The sequence below is a fragment of the Rhamphochromis sp. 'chilingali' genome, assembly GCF_963969265.1.
Source record: "Rhamphochromis sp. 'chilingali' genome assembly, chromosome: 20".
Taxonomy (NCBI): Eukaryota; Metazoa; Chordata; class Actinopteri; order Cichliformes; family Cichlidae; genus Rhamphochromis; species Rhamphochromis sp. 'chilingali'.
In genome coordinates this window covers 13466759-13481047 of record NC_137947.1, presented here as the reverse complement: position 1 = coordinate 13481047, position 14289 = coordinate 13466759, and the positions used below count along the sequence as shown (strand labels likewise).

At 41.3% G+C, this 14289-nt stretch overlaps 1 protein-coding gene across 4 annotated transcripts in view; it reads left to right on the top strand.

Moving 5' to 3' along the window:
• LOC308387844 (uncharacterized protein) overlaps window positions 1–14289 on the top strand; it is a 113214-nt gene that overhangs the window by 57783 nt on the left and 41142 nt on the right. For all 4 annotated transcript variants that reach the window (XM_080868151.1, XM_080868150.1, XM_080868149.1 and 1 more), the window contains 2 exons: window positions 10485–10529; window positions 12094–12129. In XM_080868151.1, coding sequence (XP_080724277.1) covers window positions 10485–10529; window positions 12094–12129 — 81 coding nt within the window. The remainder of the gene's footprint in view (window positions 1–10484; window positions 10530–12093; window positions 12130–14289) is intronic.

The following is a 14289-nucleotide window of genomic DNA, read 5'->3' as shown; positions in this document are numbered from 1 at the left end:
GAACTTACAGTTTCCTCATTGGCTCTGTCCCCTGCCATGCACAACATTTGTGATGAAACTAGTTTGCCATCTAGTGGCACTTGTACAAATAGCCATTCACGCGGGGTCTATGATTGAGTCTCTGTGAGGAAAGCCTTCATGGAAAGCTTAAGCCAAGAGACTATAGGTGCAATCTTGGCCAGCTGAGCTGTGTCTTAAGTCGGCTGCAGTGTCAGCCATCTCTTTATACGTCCCTGAATATTTAGATGGCTGGGAGTTAAAGAGAGCATTGTGTGCCAGTCAGAATGGTGAAAAATGCTAAGCTGCATTTGAGCCCCTGCCAGGCAGCTGTCGGCTTTGCCGTTCTCTTCCTGCCCCGGCCGCTCCTCTTAACCCTCAGTAAACAACTGGAACAAATCCTATTTTATTGAGGCTTTTACCAAGTGCAAGGGATCTCTGCAAGCTCCAGTGCCCAGGCATTTTCTGAGCTTGTGCAGTGTCCTAAGATGGCACCCAGCGAGGGTAGCCAGAAAAAAAAGAAAAGGAATTTCCACTGTCTGTCTCTAATTGGATCCTTAATAACAAGCAGGTGGGGCTGTGTTCTCCGCAACATGTTTTGTGACATTTTGAGCAAGCGCCATGATCGATATTTGCCTTACATAAGTTGATAGCTGATTTGACACAGTGAAAATAGGTCTGGTGAAGATTTGGACAAGTGAAGGATATTTAGCTGTATAGCTGCTGGGAATTTACTGAATATGAATATGTTTCCCTCTCACCAGCTTTTTCTCTTTTATTTTGAAACTACCATCTAGGAGCACCTGTGCTTAGGCTAATGCACGTGTGATTAGTGAGAATGTAAATGTGGCCATTTCACTTAATTTACACTTAACATAACATTCAAAATCACAACACTTTGCCACACATTTTCAAAAAAATAAAAAATTAAACCGAACCTCTCACAGCGTTGCTGCAAAACCTCCATATTTTACAGACCCCCTGCACAAAATTGCTGTTTTCCTAGCTTGTGCGGATTCTCGTGGTTCATCCTGCAAATTGTTAAATGAGAGATGTGAAAATGCCTTCAAGGGGACAGAATGACATTTTGCCATTAATTACAGAATAAATTAGTGTTTGCCAGGAGTGCTGAAATTGTATCTCCTCTGAATCTGGATGCAGTAAGTGCTGCTAAGGAACACGAGGTTTGACCAAAGGACTGAGGGGATCAAATGCATGTGCATGTGTCAGTCCCTTTCCCCATCTTTCACAGGCCAGGAGCCGACAAGCATTTTCACTGGGGAATAAATATTGTGACAGGCAAGCCTCCTCTAACTTGTTTTTGTGGTTGCATGAAGCATGTGAGCATTCATTTCCCCCGCCTTTTCTTTCTGGGGTGGCCCTTAAAAAGACATCATGTGTATTTTTAACAGCCAGCCTCCTGCTCTTTGTCCTATGGATGATCGGTTCAGCTTAAGGATAGTGTGACAATTTATCATTTTCACTGTTTTCTAGACATTTATTTACTAAGCTAATGCAGCTGCTGCTCATAAGCTAAACAGTCAGCTCCTGTTAAACCCAGCAGAGCATTTAGAAAAAAAAGGCTCGAGAGGCCCGAGTACATGTCCCCAGAGGGAGACGGGTCTCAGCTCAGGCAGAGTGGGAGAGGCATGGGAGTTTTTTCAGTTAAGAAAAGGTCATCTCTCCTGTGAGCTACATAACATTGTTGCAGACCAAGTTGGCTTGGCAATGTCAGACAGTTTCCCACTCAGGACATTAAGGTCTCATGATGCCATATAAGTCAAACTTATCAATGAAAAGCCACATTTCTGATTATTAACTAGCCAAAAGTCAGGTTGGTGAAAGATTTGGTTGGATGTAAGGAGAAACAGACACGTGCAGATGTATAACCATTTAAAAAGTGTCTTTAGCATTGATATCTATCCCTGCTTATAAAAAAGGCATCCTTTCGGCTCTCTGTACTGTGTGTCAGGTCATTTCTGAAGGCTTCTTCAGCTTATCTGCTGACCCTTCGCGGCAGGGTCATTTGTCAGGTGGATTATGAGACTTTTGGATGGTATATCTGCTTTATTGCTAAGAAATGCGACACGTTCTGCTTTCTCTATTTTATACTACTGAGTTATCCCACTATGGGCTGCGAGACATGGAATGTCTCAGAGAACATGTTGACATTTGGGATAAGGATTATGGAGTCATCAAAAAGGAGTGTCTCTGCTGTGTGTCACTGTCGCTGTTGACTTTGCTCTCAGATTGGGGCTTGTATTGCAGGACTGAGCCAGGCCCCATGTCTGTGCTTTGCTTTTACACTTTACAACTCATAGCAGACTTGAAGCAAGTCAACGCTCGGATCCATGTGGATTAAGCCGGGAGTTCAAAATATGCTGTCAGTCTACTGAGGTCTCCTCTTTTCAGCTCAAATGTGTGCCCACTCCAGCTTTAGCTATTGAATTAGTAGTTAATCCGGTCTGCTTTTCACACTTATGGTTTGCAGGTTTTTAGAGTGGGGCAGATAAATAGTACATGTGAATATGTGTTTGGTCGTGCCAGCCTGTCTTTCATTAACTCAAAAAGCTAACTCATCTTTGACTCCCCCTCCTCTCTTCTCCTTTCCTCTCTTCCACATCCCTTCATCTTCCTCCACCTCCTTCCCTCCCTCTCATCCCTCATTTCCTTCCTTGCCTTCCTCTGTCTCTCCCTCCCTCTAATCTACTGCAATGACCTGAAGGAGGGCTTCACACTGCAGCGCTCAAATAATAATCAAGCAGTAGGATGTTGTCAAATTTATAGGACACTGAGCGTTGCATAGCAACAGAGATTGCCAGGGTGATCCGACAGGCGCTGGAAGTTGGATGAGGGAGAAAAGGGGCGAGTGACAGGAGACAGGAAAGGAAGGAGAGCTGACAAGAAAAGTGGGAGAGAGGGATGAGATGGGAGTCATAGAATTATGATGTACACAAAGGGAGAGATAAATTAGGAATGGAGAAGCACAAAAGGAAATGAGAAAGTTAAGGTTGGCTTAGCTGAAAGAAAAGATTCAAAGACACTGCTGGCTGTTCTTGCACGCTTGTCACTCTGTCGAATTTATAATTATTGTGTTTGCATTGTTTAATATGGTACTGGCGTACAGGTGGTGTTTCGTGAAAATGCTTTTTTTTGGATTTTGGTGTCACAGCTTTGCTTTTTTCCTTATCTCTTTCATTCTTTCTTTCTCCACTTTTGGCCTTTCTCCTCCTAATTTGAGTCTAAAACAATAAGAGAACTTTATAAAGTTGCAAACTAGAGCAGGGCGATATGGCCAAAAATATTTATCACGATATATATTTGAAAATTTGCGATAACGATATAACTGACGATATAATTGATGCGAGACAAAATACAACTCCACAACATTACTAGCGCAAAAAGACAACCTTCCATTTATTTTCACGTAAACAAGAAGCTGGTTTTTATGTACATTAAAGCTTTATAAAAATGTAACAGTGCAAATGCAAATTCCTTGCTGAAAGTTTAACCAAAAGGCATTTCCAGTAGAAATGGGCTGACATATCCTGAGCATAACCATGTATAATATCCACTGAAGTTAAAAAGAGGTGCTTTGCAACATTAAACTGCAGTGTGCAGTACGCATTTTTCGGACCATAAGGTGCACAGGATTATAAGGCACATTAAGCGAAACAAAGCAGTCAGATAAATCAAACTTTATTAAACTCATTCTTCTTGCTTCCTCCACTTCTGTACCATTGATTCATTAATGTTGAATTCTCTGGCAGCTGCTCTATTCCCATGTTGTTGCAGTATATATACTGCAACAACTATATACTTATTATCTGTCCACAATACGAGGTTAGTCATTAATATATTAATGACTAACCTCGTATTGTGGACGGATTATCTCAGTTGTTCTCCTGACTGAAGTTTGGTCCGTTTACAGCATCCTGCCATGCGATTGCATTTGTCTCTAACCATGAGGAACCTTCACGTTAACTTTTATAAGTGGAAAAGTGTTAGTGTTCGTCCTCCAGCTTCACTGTTTATGTTATGCTAACATAGCTGTGTCGCTAGCGATCACGTAGCACATCATTATATATCAGCTAGCCCAACTTCAGTAACCCTACAAACGTCACTGCTGTTTAGTTTCCTGTCTTCATTTATGTTGGAAGTGATAGCAGAGCTGTACGTTTGATTTTTTTCAGAAATCTCTCCATCAGAACGTGCTATATCATGCTTAGGTAACTAGCGAAACTAGCGAGCTAACTTCCGCTAGCTTCCTGCTAACTTCTAACTCCGTTAAATGTAATAACTTTTGTTTTCATGGATGCCTGGAAGTTAAACTTTATAGTTACACCTGGTAAAGCAGCAATGCTGATCGTTTTATTAAAGATCAAAGAATTTAGACAGTTTTCAACTCTCAGTGATGCTGCAGTGTTGTTTGACCTGAAGTCAAATATACGGAGTTTGGGACCCAGATTACTCCCAGATTTAAGAGCATCTTAGTCCGACAAATACGACAATAACAACGCCCGCTTGCATGTTCTGCAAAAAAATGTGCTTTATTGTGTATCTGACGGACAAACACCAAACCAGTTCCACATCACGGAAGTTGCACCATTTTTACAAACCAACAATCGGCCATGTGTGTATGAAAACAAAGGCACTGCGCATGCGCGTTTTACTCCCATTCTATCGCGATATTTCATTTTCCTATCGTTGCCTAACATTATACCGGTATTACCGTGAACGGTATAATATGGCCCAGCCCTATTGCAAACTTTATACAAAAGTGGGAAATGATCATGCACAGTTCAAAGCAATCTTCATATTGCTTTCTAGTTGAACTGAACTAAAAAAAAAGTTATTTTTTTTTAGCTTCAAATGTAAAATTAGAAAAAAATTTTACACTTAAGTTAAAACAAAGCTGGTGGTTGTAGAGTCAGGTTAGCTTCTTAGCATGAGAAACCTTTAGGAAAGTTTGACTAAAGTAAATGTGCTTTAATTGTGAATCCAGAGTTTTTGTTAGACTGTTAAACAACACTTGAATGTGTTCTATAATATCTTTTTGACCAATTAAGATAAAAATAGGTGGTGACATTGTTAAAAATCTACTCCTGCAAAAAGAATTATAAACTCTCTGTGGTTGTTGTGTCGTAATAAAAGCATGCCTGCTTGGAGGTAGTTCTAGTGCTGTGTCACTGGCAGGTGTTTCAGTTTGGAGTCAATTGAGTGCAAACGGTGATGACAGCTGTGCTTAGGGTTGCCAACCGTCCCTTAAAATACGGAATCGTCCCGTATTTCGAAACAAAAGCACACGTCCCGTATTGAGCTAATAAGGGACGCACTTTGTCCCGTAATACAGTGAGAATCAAAAGTGGCCTATAACTTTTAATGGAATTAACGCTTTGTTTGAAAACATAATTCCCAGCCCCTCTCCTGCTTTGTGACCAATGAGCTGACAGCACACTTATGACAATTCGAGTATGACAATTCAGATTACCGCTCATCTCATTGGTCGAGGAAAGGTCGCTTGCGGAGAAAATACCGGAAGACAACAGATGACCACAACAAGAAGCATGGCCAACAGGGAAACAAACGCCGACACTGCGGTGCAAGTCTCGGACGACAGTACACACCTAAAGCTGGGCAGACACTGTGCGATTTTTTCAGTCACGTTATTCAGCTCCTGCTCAAACTGCACGATTGACTCGCAGGGGTTAGAAGTTGGTAGGTCACGATGCAGGTCTCACACTATACCGCCCGATGCTCTGATGCGACCTGAGAGCTCACACTGTGCCTCCATAACATGAAGGTTATAACAGACAATCTGTCGCTCGCTCTCTCAGTCTTTCACTCACACAGACACACCACCACCATCAACTTTGCTAAATTGCTAATGAAAAACATGATCAGGCAGCTGTGAATGAGCAGCAGTGTAAATCCAACTATTTTCACGGTTGTTGTGGTCGTGATAATTTTGTGATGCCACATCGAAAAGGCTCGGATGAGCTTTCCAAAGTTCTACAAGTTGTGCCTCCATCGCTTGTGTCCAGATCACACGCTGCACAGCCGCGCTGCGCCGTCTTTTTCACCGACGTTTACGTGTTTGCGCATGAGCAGTGTGAGCGGCTGTGGTGACACCCTCACGAGCGATTGATGATCGGGAGCTGGTCGTGAGGTGTTAATCACTTCTCGTTACCCCACGTATACTACACGACGCACGATGAAGGCCAAAATCGGTCCGATCACTCAAAAATCGGCTCAAAATGGGCCAAAAATCGCACAGTGTGAGCCCAGCATTAGAGCAGCAATATTTGTTCCCCTCAGAGAAAGGGAAGAATGGGAAAAGGAAAACACCTGGCTGGAAAAAGTTAATATGGGCATGTGCAGTGAATATCAGCGCTATGTGGCCAGAAGTGTGATAATATAATTTATTTTGTGTAATAAACAACTGCAAGGATAGATGATTACAACAAATAGATGACTAATACATAAAAGTAATACATAGATGAATAATGATGATGAGTTATGATGCGTAATCATGGGAACAAGCGGGTTTACAAACAGGAGCAGCTGATTAGCATTAGAAAAGCTGAAATAATACCTCAACTGAAGCCAATTGTACTAAATGCACTAAATGTGCACTGTTACAAGAATATTTTTCGTTCTATTGTTTTCTATTAATTTATATAATTTTAAGTTAAGCAGGACAGAGTGCTTTTAAAGAAAGATTTACTTATATTCTCAAAAGTTAAGCATGACAGGCTTCTGTTTAAGAAAGAGACCTGTTTTACTGTGTTAATGTTGTCATTTTGAGCTAAAAATAAATGGCTAAATGATCATTTGTTTCCCATATGGTCATATCACAAAGAATAGAATATGCATGTACTTAAATCAACTTCAAGTCAAATGGTTAAAAAAAATAATTTCACACACAAAAAAAGAGCTAGAAAATTCACCACACTGGGAAGGGTGAAGACAACTGGGTTGCCCGGCCCTGGCCACGAGGTGTCCCTTATTTATTTTTCAGGGAGTTGGCAACCCTAGCTGTGCTCCTCACTAATTATTTCTTGTCACTGTGCACAGATTTACTAACCAGAGGTCCTCTGGACAGAAAAGTATCAGTTGAGTCCCAAGGTCGCCTGATGTAGTCGTTTTAATGGATCACTTTGTCGTGAAAAAGATTATCTGAAGGTGTTTAGAAATATGAAATTACTATAAAAGAAGAAATGCGACATGTAGTTCTAAAATAGAAATCCTGGCCTGAGTTTATCTTTACATAGCTAAATTAGATGTCTGCCTTTTACTAAACTAGGGTCGCACAATACAATCCAGAGGACAGTATAATTTATTGTATTGTGTATAAAATAACGTCAGTATTCAGGAGTTTCAAAGGCACAGTAGGCCCTTCAGGACACTTCCTCAGGGTAAACAAGAAGTACACACCTTTAGCATTTCTCTCCTTTCTTTGTTTTTTTGTTTTTTCAATTTGACACCACCAACGAATGTTAAGAGCTGTCATCCAAATAACTGCCACTTTACCTTTGCTTACATGTTTGTTTTTAAATGTCAGCTGAAGGCCATCTGGGCATCTCATGGTTCATTTACTGCACACAAAGATTTCTTTTGTGCTCTTTCCCAGAGAAAGGAGCTCAAAAGATCCAAAAAGACTGAATTCTAAGAGCTGTGATTGTTCTCAGGTCTTGCAGCATGTACACACAAAAAACAGGTACACTGTAAAAGTATTTTATGGGGCACTCCTCTGCTCTGTGCAAGGGGGGATATTGCATTTATAGTTATTAAGTATACACCAGTAGATCATCCATATTGCTACCAATACCATCTCTTTTAAGTGATATTGACCTGTCTTCAACTATGATGTGAGATTTTTGCTTAATCAGTCGGGCTTCTATTAGTGTATACTCTTCTTCTACTACTTCTTCTTCTTCTTCTACTTCGTCTTCTTCTTCTACTTCTTCTTTTACTTCTTCTTCTTCTAATACCTGCTCCATTAAGAGGTTGCTACAGTGGATCATCTGCTTAAATCTCATCCTGTCTCTAGGGTCCTCCTTCACTACATCCATCAACCTTCTCTGAGGTCTTCCTTTCTTCTGCCTGGCACCTCCATATTCAATGTCCTCTGACTCTCTCCTCTATCATGTCTAACCCGTCTCAACCTCGCCTCTCTACCTTTTCCTCCAACCTTTTTCTTGAACCTGAGCTGTCCCTCTGATGCACTCATTTCTAATCCTGTCCATTCTGGTCACTGCAGATGAAAATCTGAACGTCTTCAACTCTGTCACCTCCACCTCTGCCTCCTGACTTTTTGTTAGTAGAGCTGTCTCCATGCGTCATAGCAGGTCATCTACCATCTTATAAACTTTCCCTTATGCTCACACTCGCTGCCATTCTTCAGTCATTATTACCGTATAAACACCTGTGACTATAAATTGACTATTTATACACAGGGAAAAGGTTGGGTGAGGGAGACATATTTAGCTGGTTGCAACCTGATCTGATCTTCCTGCAATCTTCTACTGGCATCTTTTTTTTGATCGAAATTTGCTGGTAATATGTTGTTAACCTCAGATACAGAGCTCCACTATTTATTTTGATGAACATATGCAAATACATGGGCATAAAATTAGTACGTACTTTGGAGTTTAAAGGGATTTAAGGGCAAATGTGGAGAAATAGTTTGGAAAACTGCACAATTCATGACCTACTTGAAATAATAGCGTATGAAATATTCATTACCTAAATTACTTATATGTGTAATCTGCTTTTGTTGTTATGTTCAGAGGGGAAAGGGCAGCAGCGGGGACAGAGGGCTAGAACAAACAGTCTGATCTTCTTTGCAGTCGTAGCAGCGATGCGGTGTCAGCCGATGAATTATCAGTGTGAAAAATGAGCGCCATCCACCCTCACAGAAATGCTGTAATGTGACACATAGAAGTCTATTATACAAGTCAGTTTTGAATCTGCATCTTAAAGCGTGAGCCCTTTCCGAATGGTTCGGCTGCCACTCTGCCACAAAGGAAACCAGCCTCAATTACATTTCAAAGAGGTTATTCCAACATAATATATAATCTCAGTCATTTGAAGGAAGGGATTTTAAGGTTTAAAGAGTCTGTTTCTTCCCATCAAGGCAATTCAACTTTCCACCTCTTCTCTATGTAGCCCTCGTTCACGTTCACATTAAAGCACACGTACAGTAGCCTCAGAAATGCATTAACACTGATGATCAAAAGATGCTGGCCAGAGCTTTGTTGGTACATCAAACAGCACGAACAGAGGAAAGCACACAATTCCCGAGAGGAGGCACACATCGGTTCTACTGTGCCATTATTAAGTTTAATATTTACTGTACTACACTTTGTCTTCTCCCCTTTTCATAATGCTGTAATCTGAGAGAGAAGCACACACAGAGTAGGAGCATTAGTGCACACGCAGATGATTAAAAGCAATAGCTCTCAGTGAAGTTTCTTCCTCTGTCTTTGTTGCAGGCAAACGTACATGTCAAATTCGACCCAGATAATCAAAGTGCGCACACATGAAATGTCAGAGGGAAGCGTCGGGGGCGTTGCTTTGTGATTCCGAACTTTTCTTTCAGCAGCCACTGAGCCTTTCCTCTCCACAGATCTACCCAGCTGCTAACTCGGAAGAGGAGAGCAGTGTTTTTGCGTCGCCCGTACTGACACATACAGTAGAAGAGAACTGCGATATTATTAACATAGCAGCACTGTGTCAGATGATGACACTCAAATTAGAAAGATGTAATCGTGTTTAGCCTGATTACAGATCTCTGCATTGTCTCACACTTCTACCATTGATTGCCGCCAGAGTATTGTCATCTCTTAAATAAGTCGATTTTACATCGGTTTTGTGTGCACGTGCGCTCGTTTCAGGCAATCCTCAATACAGAGCCACCGATGCTCTGCCAGTGGATATCTGCAGTTCTATCCCACAGAGCTTTATCCTCTTTTCTCACTAGTACATAAACCCTCTTGATGTAAATTAAACCAACTTTGGTTTGGTTCAGATTCAGGAATACATCTCATTTACATTTCAGTTTTTTCCAAGACTCGCAGATTCTGAGAGAGCTGGGGGGGGGTTGTTATTCAGAGAATGTGAAGAACAACTCAGAACAAAATGGTTCAAAATGTGGCTTTGTTCTGACTTTGTTTTGCAACACTGGACAGCGCTGGCTGGCTTGTCCTGTTTGCTGCTGTTTTCACTCCTCGGGTTGATTGATGCACTGAGGGACTTGCACAGCTGGAAAGGAGACAGTAAACCAAAGGAGGGAACAAAGAGTAGCAGGCCACACAGGGTGCAGCAATTAAGCAGTTTTCTTGTTGTTAATTAAAAGCAAATTAGAGACTGTGACAGGAGTTGCTGTCTAGCCTTAATTGCTGGCAGCATGCATGCCCAGCCACACCTGTTATTGCATATTGACTCATCTTGGTCCACTTTTTTTCCCCCTACGCTTTCCTAAGGGGCGGAGAGGAAAACCTGGAGATCCTGGACCCAGAGGCTCGCCTGTAAGTTATCTACTGCCACTCTCACTTGTGTACATAGGCTCTTTCCTTTTGATTTTACATAGAAGGTCAAGATCTATAGTGCTATCGAAAATATCCAAATGCATTCGTTTCAGCTTAATAGATCATTTGTTTGGTTTGCACATCTACTCTGTCTGCCTATAACACCCAATTACCAGCAGTGAAAACAGAGTTCGGCTCAACCTTTATTAGACCGGGAATTCTCCTGAGATCACAAAAAGGGTTGTTTTTTTTTACTGATATCCAAATAAATTCAGACACATTAAAGAAGTTACAAATTTATTACAACTACAAAAACATATTAAAGCAAACAGTCAATAAGGCCAGCGCTGCAGAATACAAAATCTGCCCCCGAAAAAGAGCAATTACACCGACATTGTTCTATGTTAACTAATTTCATGCTTTCTCGTGCTTTATTGATTTGCTCAAAATCTTCTCCCATACTGCTACAAACAGGCTACATTATCGGCACCAAACCACAAAGGGTATATTAAGGTAGCACTTTAAAATGTTTGTATTGACAAGTAGGACAAGTCTGCCTAGAGGGCCCATTGACTCCTTGAAATATGGTCTTTTCCTTAGGCGACCGAGCCAATTCCAGACGCCATTTGTGTGTTTGTGTAGTGACCCACACACTAAAGGTCACAAACACTGTGATGCGTTAAAGGAGACAACTTGTCAGATGTTTAACTGCTCTGACGCCAGGACAAACAGGAGTGTTTGGGGATTGTGTAACTCTGATGTTTTGGGTGTCCAATTATTTTCATGCACGATTGTCTTGATTACACTCTTGATCAGAGACATAGGGTTTGGCTTATTTTATTCCATCCACAAATCGAGAGAGATTCTGTGCTGCGTCTGTTACCGGTGCCCAGGTTCAATTATCTTCATTATAATTGAGCCACTCACTGTTAAACAGTGTCTCCCACGTGTGACTCATTTTAGCCCCTGCTTCTTCCTTTTTTTCTCTTTAATAACTCGTAAAGTTGTGGAACACAAAGTCATAGGAGAAAAGAAAGGCAGGATGGAGAAGGTGTGACATTTCTAAATGGCAATGTCCTGATGATACCCTTCGCATGTGCCAGATTTGCCTCCGTCCCCCGGTATTGGCATTTATGAGTCACCTGTTTTGCTGAGGTAGATCTCAGGGGCAAAATCATCTATTCAAAACACACTCCAGGGCATCACTCTCTCTTGTCCATTGGCAGCAGGACGTGTGTGCGCAGTTGAGGAGGCAGCGGTTATTTTTCAAAGTCAAATTAACATTTGACGACAACAGGGGAGCCTGTGAAAGGCGCATAACAAAGACGCACTCAAAGATTAGCTGCCGACTAGAGGGATCCGGCCATGTCTTTATGAAAGGCAACATCAGTGCAAAGGTTAAAAAAATATATAATATATGGAAAAGCCAGTCACAGGGATATTTGCAGGAATAATTTATATCTTCATAAGGGTCAGGATAGGGTTACGATTGTTATGTATTTGTGATGAATAACATGTGCGGCGCTCGCATGAGTTTTCATATAATTGTCTTCTTATTTCACAGGGTCCCGCAGGAGCCGCCGAAGGAGCAAGTGCCAAGGTATTACCCAAACATTTTTCACTACAAAACAAATACTGACAAGCGGCGTTTAAAGTAGATTCGAGGTGTCTCCTGCTTTTGATAAACTGGCCCTTACCTTCACTTCCAGCACGTGTGAATTGCCAAGATGACTGAGCAGTGTTCACTGTAGCAGCCTCCCGAATAGCCAAGGAGTTTAATCATCTGCAAAGTGTTGTCTGTATAAAGATGTGCCAAAGTTGTTGTCCCAAGAAACTCATCTGGACAAGCCTGACGTATGTGCCACCTGAAGTAGAGTCTGCTCTGCCCTTGACTGACTTTTGTGTGTGTGTTTATAGTCGAGAGCAGATATCCGTCTTCAGAGGTGGCACCTTTCAGTCAATTGTACACTATCTACTGTGCAAGTTAAATAGCTGTTCCCACCCTGCATCTCCTGCAGTGCAACCCAGCATGACTCACTGCTCACACTCCAAACAGACAGATGGTCATTACATACAGTGCTTTTGCAAAAAAACAAAAAAAAACAGGGCCTGCAATCATTTTCATGAAGCCCAGGGGTGCTGTAGCTCACCAGAGGCTGCATGACATACGCAGTGTAAAGGGAAAAAAAGTTGTACCAGACCTCCCATTGTCTTTCTTGTAACCTGCTTCCTTCAAAAAAAATAAAAAATAACCACCACCACCCGCCAAGCCTCCAGTGGCCTACTTGTGATCATGCTGAGAGTGAAAGCCATTGTGTAGTGGACACCCTCTTGACCGCAGCTGTTCATTTGATGTATAGGTGTATGGTTTTGCGGTGGTGTCAGCTTGGGCCGCAGAAAACCTCCTGCTCCCTCTGCCCAGAGGAAGGAGAAGTGTCTGCTGGCCAACCTTGAAAAAGAAAGTTGTCTATATGAGGACACAGTTATTATACTTCAAAACAAATGGGATTGCAGTAGATACAGATGGAGGTGGAGCGCCTATTGGGGTCGTGTGACTCAACTGACAGGCGTTTTCATGTTTGACCAACCGACTGCTCAGTTGCAGCTTTAGTGTTTATACTTGAATCATAAAATGAATCCATAGAAGTCCAAATTTTATTTGTCAGAAATGAAAATAACCCTGTGATTGTTGTCTTGGAATTTTCTTTTTTAATTTTCAAATGCTGCTTCTCTTTAATGAGACCCTTTGTTAAAAAGTTTGAACACAGAGAAGAATAAGACTCGCTAAAACCAAAAAACAGTAACAAATAATTATTGTAGAACAGATTCAGGCAGAGAAAATAAACAGTATTCTGTCCTGATTATCTGACTCTAGACTTTTAAGTCAAATGTTTCCATTGGTGCTGACAAGGAAAACGTAACTTATTTTTGACTCGTCTCTTCAGTTGTCAGGTATTATAAGTTGACTTACAGACACCCGTGTTACCTTAACCAGGTATTTATTTGCGTCCTTCCAATTTTTGTACGCAGACTTAAGCAGCATCACACTGTAACAGAATAAGCATTATTTTTAATCTAGCAAAACCTCAATGGAGACAAACAGGTCTTTATTTTCACACCCAGCAGAGCATTACTCCCAACATATCACTTCACTTATGGTGTCACACCTTTGCTAATCTGACACAAAGGTAACAGAAACAACTGGAGCAAGTTATAACTCAACACAGAGCATTTTTGATTTTAAAACAGGCCTAGTTCCATCCTTTTGCTCACCTTCCTCCTTTAGTATGAGCAAATATGAACGTAAATATGAACTTAATCTGCTTAATTTTGAGCTTTTGGGTTTATGGCGTGTGCTACAAGTTTACAAGTGCTTGAGAAAGTAGACCTGCAGGCCTGCTCTGACTTAAAACATTAAAATGAATTCTTATTAAATGTAGCGTTACGCCTGAAGGGGACAACGCTCGTAGGAGACTAAAGCTACGTTTGCGATTAGATTAAACGTAACATTTTGATTAAAGGACATGATTAAAGCATTCCTTTTAATGCTTATGTAGATGTTAGATGAGACATACGCTGCTAAGCACTATTGTTCCCGTGCTCTAATTCTTCCATTAAATGTGCATGCCAGCCTCGCCCTTGCCATAAATCAGTCATGCCCCTACATCACGGATACGTCTTCACTTTATCATTATAAATTTATGCTTTCTGTGGCTGACAAGGAAACTTGTGTCCCAGAGAATCACTGCACGTTTTAATC